The 11568-nt window shown below is 39.4% G+C and overlaps 1 protein-coding gene across 3 annotated transcripts; it reads right to left on the minus strand.

Moving 5' to 3' along the window:
* Positions 1 to 1617: 1617 nt before the first annotated feature.
* LOC103998003 (uncharacterized) lies at positions 1618 to 10698 on the minus strand. 3 transcript variants are annotated; one of them, XM_018830911.2, is made up of 8 exons: positions 10484 to 10698; positions 9986 to 10360; positions 5265 to 7336; positions 4886 to 5155; positions 4681 to 4761; positions 2221 to 2332; positions 2070 to 2136; positions 1618 to 1980 (listed from the first exon to the last, which is right to left on the minus strand). In XM_018830911.2, the coding sequence occupies exons 1-8, from the start codon at positions 10548 to 10550 to the stop codon at positions 1881 to 1883; spliced, it is 3144 nt and encodes a 1047-aa protein (XP_018686456.2). In that variant the 5' UTR covers positions 10551 to 10698; the 3' UTR covers positions 1618 to 1880. The 3 variants fall into 3 exon arrangements, with proteins under 3 accessions (XP_018686456.2, XP_009417643.2, XP_018686454.2); XM_009419368.3 differs by having other exon boundaries at positions 5265 to 7789; XM_018830909.2 differs by lacking the exons at positions 1618 to 1980; positions 2070 to 2136; positions 2221 to 2332 and adding an exon at positions 2339 to 3497 and having other exon boundaries at positions 5265 to 7789.
* Between the last annotated feature and the right edge of the window lie 870 nt (positions 10699 to 11568).

The following is an 11568-nucleotide window of genomic DNA, read 5'->3' on the forward strand; positions in this document are numbered from 1 at the left end:
ACCTTGTTGGATCTCCTCCCAATGGGTTCGCCACCAAAGTTTTGCATCTCCGTTCAGATACATTGTTGCTATAGAAACTTTGGTTCGAAAGTATTGTTCCACGTCGAACAGGAAATTCTCGAGCTCTTTGGCATCTCTGGTCCTTCCATAACCATGAGGCTCGGGTGCTCTCAAGTTTTGTGGCGGCGCAACGCGGGTGTTACTTCCTCCCGCATTTAGTGCTCTTGTGAGCATGGTCACCCTTGAAGTGAGTTCTGCCATAACTTTCTGCAGGTGTTGCATGGAGTCTTTGGTGTCATCTAACAATCAGTCGACTAGGGCCTCAACCTTGTCGATCTTGGACTTCACTTCTTCTTGCGAGCTTTCTATCCCAACAAGCCTTCGTTGGCCATGGTAGAGTTCCTCCAAGCTCGCTTCAAGAACATCAAGTGGGTTTCTACCATTGTGAGTCTCTCCTTATGACTCTTTTTCCTGGTTGGTGCTCCAGATTGTGCCTCCTCCGCTCGCGGAGAGCAGCCAACTTCTCACTCATCATGTTCGCTGTCGCGCTCCTCCTAAGCAGCTCCAACAGCATGAGAGCGAGTGTGCACTTGCAGCCCACCTGCGGCAGCTTGGGGCAATGGTCCGGCTTGCCCCGTCTTACTTGATTCGCCACGATGCTTTGTCATGGCGAAGTTGCGAAGTTCCTTTATTGCTCGCTCTGATACCACAATGTCATGGACTTAGCTGGAATTGCCTAAGTCGTGAGGCACCCTTGCGGCAGAGACACGAACTTAGCTTGCGTTGCCTAAGTCGCGAGGCACCCTTGCGGTAAAGATGCGAACTTAGCTTGCGTTGCCTAAGTCACACTTTGCCCTTGCAATTTGCATCTGCAAAGATCAGCCCACTTGCAACCTCTCACAGGTCCCGAAAGACCTGTAAAAGAGAAAGTTGATTAGTTCGAAGAACGAGCGACAAACAAGTCCCGACATCTTGTGAAAAGGGGAAGCTTTACAAGCAATTCAATGAGCACCTTACGTGCACAAGAGAAAAGAGAGAGGAGGAAAACAAGGACTTTAGATGGTTGAATGAACAGCTGCAAGTCTACAAACAACTGCTCACTAGGTGCCGAGTGTGACAACAAGTTCCCGTCAAGATAACGTGCAAACTTGCGAAAGATTGTTCAATGCCCGATACTATACTGAAACCCCATCCCCCATGGTGCCACCCGGGTGGTTTCAAGGTGCTGAGATGGTTGATGTTTCACGTGCAGCAACGAGCTACAGAAAATAACCCGTGGCACACGAAAACGAAGCTACTTTGGGACTATTTTGCTCGGTTCGGTGAGCGATCGTACTGTAGCGCTGTAACTTGTTCGAACTTATATTTTTACAAGCAAAATAGCTTAAAACCAAGCCAAAACATGCTGCCAAACAACTATACATGTAAATAAGAGCGACGAACAATTCGTTGAATGAAATTGTTACGGGTGCACAACGACCGTTCATGACACTACGCTGCATCCAATGCATAGTAGGCATGTGCAAAAGGATTGACAAAACAAAAACCCAAGTTGGTAAATTCGATTCAGCTATCCAAAACAAACACATCTGTGACAACCCCAAGTTGGTGAGTATATAAAAGAGGGAAAAAGGTCGACAATGAACTCTCATTACACATAAATATACAATAAACCTTAATTATTCCTCAGTTTACATGGCATATATAACAAGGAATAATTTGAAAGACGATAGATAGTGGAAATGTTATTTATACAGTTTAATTAAGAGACACAAACTAGCACTACATGAGCATACATCTAATCTCGTATCATGATTTAGCAAACTCATTACAGATGGAGGACTCATTCATGAAGCCACACTCAGCACCTGTTAACAATTCTAAGCACATTTGGTCACAGGAAGAAATTGGTTGCCACCATAGAGTCTCATCCGTATTGTTGATCGGGTCTGTTTAATGTGGTCCGAGAAGAGCCGATGCCTGAAGATGATGGGAACAAAAAAGGAAGTGTGAGCTGAGAAATTTGCTTGCAATCCAAGATTTCAGGAAAAAACCATAAGCAAACTAACCTCTCATATTCTAGCTTCTGGATGACTATACCATTGAGTAAAAGCTCCGAGCTGAAAATACCAGTTCCTACATATAAAATTCAACCATGATCCATGCTGTTGGATCTCTTTGATTGTATAAGACATGCCAAATAAACACGAGAAACAATACCTTTCTCAAGGAGAGGCATGCAGATAGAGTAATCTTCTTCACAAGATATAACCAAAAGCTCATCCGGTGCTTTACCTTGCTTCAATGCAGATCTCCCAATTCTCTTGATTGCCTAAGTAAAATATGATACATTTGCATAATGCAATGGTGAGTGTGAACTGAATAATACTTCCAGCAGTATATCAATTATCCAGACTATTCCTTCCTGTTTATCCAAGTTAGAGAAATCAATAGCATAATATGTTACATGTGCCAGATGTGTGGTATTTTACCTTGAACAGATGTTGACCACAGGCAGGAAATAAATCCACCCTTTAAAGGGTGCTGTTTAGGATGAGTGCATATGCAAAAACTTCAGACCTCTCAGTGCATGCCATCTCAACCATTAAACAGAATTCTAATATGATGCTTCATTCCATGCCTTCGCAGGGATGTGACTCATCCACCATTGATAATATGTAAAACACTTAGAATCTAACTCCTATCCCCTTTAAACATGCTTGCAATGGCATGATTCTTTCGATCCATTAGTTTGAAGTTTGAAGTTTTAAATTGGAAGTAATAGAAGGTTTTTTGTTGTTTAAGAGTGAAGTGGAAAGATCAATTGCAGATGAAATAAACCAATGTTTTCAGAAGTTCTACACAAAGTTCAAATGCTACACTCACATTTTTATGGTTTCTGTAAAAGGTCAAAAACATTCACAAGCTTACTTATTAGCAATAAACAATATCATATGAGCATGGGTATTACACATTAGATTTTAATAATGTAACAATACAAATACAATGGCAGGTGTCATTGAAGTCCAACCCTCTAAAAACTGGTGCAAAATTCCTAGCCGATGCATATTAATGCAAGAGAGAGAGAGTCCTCATAGAACCTGAAATGCATCTTGAAGTATAGGAAAATCTGTCATGATGCACAGTTTAAGCTCATGGAATCAAGAAGCAACCAACAAAATGTCCTAATCTAGGAGGGTCTAGATGAAATGCAGAATAAAACATATTGACCACCTCTAAAGCAAAGTCAAGATGGAGTAAAGCATAAGCCAAGTTCTACTGCCTATAAACATTTATACTGAAACTCTAAGATGTTGTGATGCATCCCCAAATTTGAAGAGTCACTTGTAGGGAAGAACTCGGGGTGATTTATTCTTTTTAATAGCATGAACATCAGATTAGACTACCCCCAAGATCTGCAAAGCTGAATGACAGAACAAACGTATACTTGCCAGTGTCCTGATGACGCAGCTGCATTCTGCATACCATCGCATCAACTGCTTCTTACAAAGAATTAAGAATCCATATTAACACAAATTTTGTTCCCATTATAAAGTAATTACTATATACCTGTTATGTTCATAATTTAAGAAACAAAATAAAGTCAGATTGAAAAATCTCAGATAATTTTATCCAATCCTTCCATGACCCTATTAGTGATAAAAATTAACCCACAGGTATATTCATGCCAAAAATGCATTCACATCTAAAAGTGCTCACCTATTCTCTTTTTATCAGTGAGACTCAGAAGCCTTCAGATCCACTGCCCTCAATAACCCAACACTTATTTAACATAAATCAGAGATTGATCATGTCATTTAAACCCATGTTCGTGGCAATGGATGTAATATCTAGACAACTCAAATTTGAAGTATGACAGAATGCTTATTAAAATTTGAAGGATGGTCTTTATGGGAACATGTCTATTCCAATTTACTGAGATTTCATGTCTATATAAGGGTAGCAAAATTTAACTCTAATAAAGGTCAGAAATTTCATTGGGTTGAAATATAAACTGGGTTACATGACTAAGTTCTTTAATAGGTTTTCCATGCACAGAAAGTTGCCCATTGAGGGTAACTACAGCCATTATAAAGCCTTTGCCCTTCTGAATTCTTTTACCATTAGTCTCTATGCTGTTAGGATTTGGATAAAATACAAGAATGATCTCACTAAAGTTTTTCCAAGTAAACTCAAGATGAGGATATTGAACAAATGTCTAGCAAGATATTCTACCATTATTACCTAAAGGGGAGCAAGCAAATGATAATTACGCAAGTTCAACAATGTTGTCCATAAATTTTGTCTACCTATTTATAGAGCAAAAACAGAGGAGCCTCATGCACAAGACTCCCTCTAGTGCAAGTTGGAGTACATCAATGCACCCAATCTTACCTCCAAAAGTAAATTTATGACTCAAACTGTTCATACCTAAGTCATAAAAGAGCAACCTTCCTGTAGCACCAAGGCTCACTCCTTAATGTACATGGTCTTATCTTTGCAAGTAAAGAGGTTGTTCCCATGACTCATACACAATGGTTGACAATGGGTTTTTCTAGTATGCATTCAAAAAGTGTTTGTAAAACCTTGATGACTGAGACTAGTAAAAATGTCAACATACAGATGATATAATATCTGGAATCAGAACTTTAGAAATGTAGAATAACAAACATGAATTACCTGACCATGAGATGCCTTAACCAAGCTTGCAATAAGTTCTCTGTTAGGTTTGACATTTGCTGTTACAAACACTCTTTTACCCTGCAAAGATTTTTGAAGGATGAGAAAACTGATCATTGTTACTTAGCTGCATCAAGAAGCTAAGTAGCAAATATCATAGACAAAAAAACTAGCCAGCTAAACCTACAAATGCTAAAAATTAAACCTGCAAAAGAGGTTGTTGGCATGCACGAGCCAGTGAAACAGGCATGTTGAATCCTATCTTTCTCTCCTTCTTAGAATCTCTCAGTATGTAATATTTCTCATCCATAAAGCAACTTGCCTGTCCACAGCTTTCAAGCCACATAGGTGTTACCACGGGTTTACCCATCGCAATTGCTTCGAGCATGTTCTGTGTGCGAACAAATTCATCTGTGACAAAGTGAGTTGCATCTGAAATTGAAGATGCAGTCGGAAGTCCTAGGCGTGCCAAAATCTAACCGAAAACCAAAAGAGCTATCATGTATCATATGTTAGCTTGTACCCAACATTAGTACTACTAAATATAACTTGTAAGTAAAATAAGCATTTACTAATGCAGATACCTTCTTCTGATGCTTGATAGTATCCTCAGCTAAATGATTACTAAATAAAACACGAACACTAGACATATCTTTTCGCCTCCGCATGTCTTTCAGCATACTAGCAACTGAAGATGCTGATACAGATTTATTGCAAGATCTTGGAGGATACCGAGCTGTATAAATAGGTGACACAGCATTCTTATCCCTAGATGGTGTTGTACATGCTAAATCATTCGGTTGACCTTTTGCTTTCAGCGACCTATATAATCTGTTATTTGCTGCTGCATCTTCAACATATTTAGAACATAACTTGGGCTGTTCTGCTTTTTCAGCAGAAAGAGTACTAGCATTTCTTGGTGTAACAGGGCAAAGCAAATGTTTCCTCGCCGATTCCTTGGTATCCTCATTTGAAAGTGGTTCAAGCAAAGGGGACCTAAGTGATGATTGCATACCACGTATAATTCTTACCAATGTGGTACTAGAAGGCTCTCTGTCAGTTTCCAGTGATGCATATGTAAAAATAGATCTTTTTTTCCGCTTAACCTTATTTAGGATATCTGTTACACTTCTGATGAAGATCTTTCTTTTCCCTACTTGTTCGGACGATCGCCCAATTGTCTCTGATGCACCAGCATCCGACATAGCTGATGCTTTATTCAAGTTATCATTCAAGTTTCCAGAATTAACCCGACTAGTTCTCCTCCGCTTAGGGCAGTGACAGCCATCTTTTGTTAGAGAAAAAGTTTGAAGTTCTTCTCCAAGAGGAGCACCATTCAGAAACTTAGCATGAGTTGCACGATACTTTACTTCTGTTGCTAGATCTAAACCTGCACTAGGACAACCTTTATCAGTCACATGATTATCTGGAGATTCTACAGATCTTAAAGCATTTTTATTTACTGACTCATTTGGATCCTTCCCACCATGAGGTAAAGCCTCATTCTGTTTCAATAACTTGGTGTTTTTGGAATACCTAGCACAACGTGCAGGATGTCTCTCCACCAAGATATTATGATGTTGCTTTTGTTTTTCATCCAAATGTCTGTCATCCTTTGCTTGTGTCTTTGTCTTCTTGGTGGACATAGAAGAATCATGTCCACTGATAAAACTCATATCTGCTTGCCCATCTAGTTTAGCCTTTTCCCTCTTTGCTTGCCGTTTAGCAGTTGTATCCTCGAAACTGTTTTTCATTCTTGAACTAGACCAAACTCGAGGTAAATTTAGACTTCCCCTCAATTCTGTAGAGAGCATCTTTCTCTTTTTAGAACGTGTCATAACTACTTGTGAATCATTAACAGAAGTCCACTTTGGCGGTGAAACGTTCTTTGAAGAAGCTGTCTTCATGATTGGGCTTTTGTCAGAATTCGAAGTCAAATTTCCAGTAAAAGTATCCCTGGTCTCCTCCTTTTCCGCATTAACTAGAGATTCATGGACTAAGGCTTCCAAAGCCTCAGCTGCCAATTGAGTATCAGGAACAACATTGTGTATACCATCTAAACTTCCTTCCACTTCAGTTGCATCCAGTTGATGCTCTAAAGATTCTATTTTTGATTCACCTTTTGCATCCTTGAAAAGATTCTTCCTTATATTTGCTTCAGATATACGAAACCTCTCACTTATTACAGGATTTGGTATCATTAGCCTCGAATCTGAATTAACTAAAACAGTTCCTTTGTCATATATTTTTAAGTTATCACCTAGCTCTCCACTCTTATCAACTGCATCTCTGGTTGTACCAGAGATTGCAAGTCGAGACTTTGGGGGATGGCTTCGAGTTTTCCGTGCACCACATGATCTTTCAAAGAAGGAATCCTTTCTTTTACTGAAGAGTTCACCTCCTCCTTCATCTTCAATACTGTTGTTCCAGTCAAAAATTCCTGGCTTTCCAACTGGACTTCTACAATCAGTCTTTTCAGCCAACAGTTGAACTCCCTTTGTAGCAAATACAAGAGGGGACTTCAAAATATCAGTTTCCACCTTTATGATCTCTTGAGAGGACCCCACATCACTGATCGAAAGAAATTTGTCTACAATTTCCAATGCATTTGCTTGAGATAGGTCACTAGGTTCCTGAGAATCAATGTAGCTTAATCCTGCAAGAGCATAATCAGTCGTTAGTAAATGAGAAGAGTCCACCTTGGATAAGGTGCTGTCATCCTTGCTTGTGCTTTTATGGTTTTCAGAAGGTAAGAACTCTTTAAAAAGCCTTTTTACCCTCATGTTGCAACATCTACTCTTAGTATCATCAATACAGTAATTCTGGTTAGACCTCTGAATGCCTGCCATTTCATGGTCCAGGTCTAATTTATCAACTGTATTGCTGAGAGAGGAGATGTCGTTTCCCCTATTTTTCCAATTATTTACACCAATTCCTGCCAAATCTATCTGTTCATCTACAGCACAGTTTTCCATTTCACTATGCATTCCATTGTTAAAAGGTCTGAACACATTCTCAAGTCTCCTAGAAACAAGGTATTGAGCTGCAGCAAGACCGGATGAACACATTGCTGCCGCAGGAACTACACTAAAGCTCCTCATTTTTGATCCTTGAAAAGTAAAAAAAACACAAGTATTGTCAACCAAATGCAAAACCAAAATGAAACAACATTCTATGAATACCAAATTTCATCAATATGACTCACAAATCAAGAAGTCTTTGCTAGCAGAAGCGTGATACAAAGACCTAAGGTACAACAATGAGTTCCAAACCCCCGAGACCAAATATCACATGGACATAAAAATAGAAGCAAAGAAAAACTGGAAGTTAAACCAGAAGTTACATGTAAAATGACAAAACCATAAGGCAATTCAGAGTACTCCAACTTCCTGAGATGTTTGTCTATTCAACAAAGCAAGCCTGTAGGATGCATTTGGTTCAGAGTTAAAATAACTGGATCAAATCACGATAACTAACCTAGCTAACCAATTCTAATCCTCTTCTTTTACCTAGTTCTAAATAATGAGCAATGTGTTAGCAAAAAATATCAGAGAAGGTGAGCCATTTTATCGGAATTTTTGTGACCAGGTTAAATTAGTAATTCTTAGATTTAAAACATCTGATGGTTTAAACAAATAGATGCCTATAATGTTTTACAGGAGCAAACAAGCAACTTCATAAACATGATGTCACCAGCAAAAGATAATACAAATTTCACTTCAAGAATTCCAAGCCACATCCAATAAAGCCATATTTAGTGCATATAGGTTTGAAACTCAATGCCCATTAGCCCAAATGGTGGAACTTAAACATGAGGTACTAAGGTCCAATGAGTTGTGTGCCTGCATCACTAGAAATCAACCTGTTGAAAATGAAAGTTATAACTAATTATTAAACTAACTTTAACAACCATAATTCCCTTTTAAAAGGCACACTCATTCTTTTTACCATAAACCTTCAACGAAGGCATCCAGGTCCTCATTCCTAAAGCTAATTAGATAAATATTTGTAACCAGGGATCAACAAACCTGACGGACTATCATGTTACTCACTGCCCACATCCATCACCATCCCCGGCCCACGGCCGCTTATTGAATTGGTACTCATCCTCTTTTTCGCCATCGCCTTCCCTCTTCATCTTCTTTTTTGTCTGTTCCTCATGCTCCTCACCTCTTCATCCTCACTTCTTTGTACCACAGTGTATTCTAACATACCATGTGTCACTATGCTGGAAAAGAACCAAAGTCATACCAGTCTGGAAATGAACCAGTAAGAGTCTCATATCTGACATATATAACCTTGATCAGCACTATCAAGAAAGCCAGAAAAATAGTTTTATCTAGAATTGACTCGAGCAAGATGCTTGCTTGTTTCTTCTACCTTATTTATGGATTGAGCCCTTAAAACCCTGAACATCACCCACCTTGGATAATAAATCCCTTCAAATCATGGGATTCAATCTTGCCCGAATAGGTCCATAACAATCAGTATTTACCAGGGCATGAATTGAGATGCTGACTGCCTTATTTCAGGTAGTCCAGTTCATTATTTTTTAATTGTAGGGCTGGTTTTTTAAATGGCATCGGGTTCTGTTCTAGCGCTTGGCACTACTCACGAGCCCATCTCCCCTCCCACCATCACCCACCCACTGTTGTGTCTCTTGCCGGCCTGCAGCCCATCGCATGCCTCATCTTCTGTACTTCTCCTCACTCTTCTACTCCTCTTCCTCCACTGCCTCCTCTGCATGCTCTTCCTCCTCTCTTCTCCTTTCTTTTTCATCCTCCTTCATCCTTCTCCCACCTTCCCATCCCCTAACAGAATGGTGCCATGGTATATGTCGTCATACCATATGTCGCATACCAATCTGGTCATCAACCAGAATGAGCCTGGTACCTAGAATTTCATTCTTTGCTCCATATAATTTAGAAAAAGATCCAATTAATTCTTAAAATGATGACTACATAGAGTCCACCGGGTGAAATTTCTGAGGGCAAAAGACACGAAGACAGGTCTTGAGCATGTGAGAGCAGGATCATGAATATGTAAACACATTTTTAATGAACACGTACCAACTAAAAGAAGCAATATAAAAGGTGAAAAAGAGACATAGAAACTTCCTAACGACAGCCTTTTAGCAAATTAGTGTTAGCACCACTCAAGAGAGCTAGACTTAGGAAATACATCAGATAATATAGCAGTCACTGATGCAGCGGTCAAAGAAAAGGCAGAACAGCCAAAGACCCAAATCATTGGATTAAAAAACATAATCATAATCAACTAAGAAGGGATACAACTGAAAACCGACCTGCATTCCTATCATCATCATCATCACCATCACCACCATCGGTCAAAGCACCAGAATCAACCAAATTATCTTTTTTATCCTCCGCCAAGCATAATTTTTCTCCTCCAATCACCCGTAACTCCGGTCTGGAGTCGACATTTCCACCATCTTCTCGATCTCCATAGTGAGTAGCATCATCATTCGACACTCCCTCATCATCGCTAAGCACCTCGGTCCTATCCGTCCCTTCGCCACCGCTGTCAACAGCAGCCGTTTCTTCATCTTCATCCAACAATTGCGTCTCTCCCCGCTCATCAATCCCCCTATCGCCCTCGCCATCAGAACCATCCGATCCATCTAAGGCTTGGGTCTCACCGTACAGAACCGGGACTTCCCCTGCAAGAAGCGAAACCCCGACCAAACTATCAAATCGATATCACAGCAACCATGACCTCCAAAACCACCGAATAAGAATTGTATTAGTCCAATCAACAGAGGTTAAAAGATTAGGGCAACTACCGGGTGCCGCAGAATCAAGGTCCAAAACCTGGGTCTCCTCGTCGTCGACGCCGGCGGTGGAAACCATGTTGATGAGAGGGCAGAGCGAATCCACGGAAGCGAAAAGATCGATCTTTTGAGTGAGAAGTGGTTTCTTTAACAAAGGGATCGGAAACCATAGAAAGAGAGAGAGAGAGAGAGAGAGAGAGAGAGAGAGAGAGGCGGCGCCAGCGGAAGAGGAGTGGGCGATTTTGGAGGGAAAGATGGAGGAATGCCCATAAGTGTGGGAGCCAGTAGAGCTGAAACGGGCCGGGCTGGGCTGAACTCGGATCCGCCAGCAGGTCAACCTTTACAATGCAAATATAGTTTACATTCTTGAAATTATAAAGTCGCAGATTTGCTCCCAAAATCTAAACCACTCAGTTTCTTAGATTGTTTCGAGTCAGAATCCGGATTTAATAAGTTTGTTAGATCCAATATCCAGTTACCCCGATCTAATAAGTTTGTTGGATCCAAAAATTTCAGATCCTAGTGTTTTAACCATTACTGGATTCTATCACATTTTTTTGAAATATATATTATTAAGACATTATTAAAAAATTAATGCTCACATTTTCAAAATAATTCCTGCTTGAATCTTATTATATTTATATATAGGGTTACCGTCTATATGATTTTAGCGATAGACCTCTTAAGCCCTTATGGTCTACTCATGTTTAAAATAATTTCTATATTTTCAAAAATATAACATATATGTCCCTTCATCAAGTTTGTATTAATAGACATTAAAATCTGTTTACTTGACATGCTTGTTGACTCACAATAAATCATTAATATAATGTTACGTGTAATTTAGGATTAATGTCTATTTTAGCTCTTATGATTTTGATCGTGAATTTGTTAAGCCCTCATGATTTACTCATGTCTAAAATAACTTCTATATATTTAAAAACATAGCATATAAGCTATTCCCATTAAATTTGAGTTAACAAATATTAGAGTCTACTTATGTGGCACACTGACTCATAATAAATCATTAATATAATAACACGTGTAATTTAAGTTTAAAAGAAAAACTGAGACCTCCATCAATAACGAGAGGAGGT

This window comes from Musa acuminata, chromosome BXJ1-1, assembly GCF_036884655.1.
Source record: "Musa acuminata AAA Group cultivar baxijiao chromosome BXJ1-1, Cavendish_Baxijiao_AAA, whole genome shotgun sequence".
Taxonomy (NCBI): domain Eukaryota; kingdom Viridiplantae; phylum Streptophyta; class Magnoliopsida; order Zingiberales; family Musaceae; genus Musa; species Musa acuminata.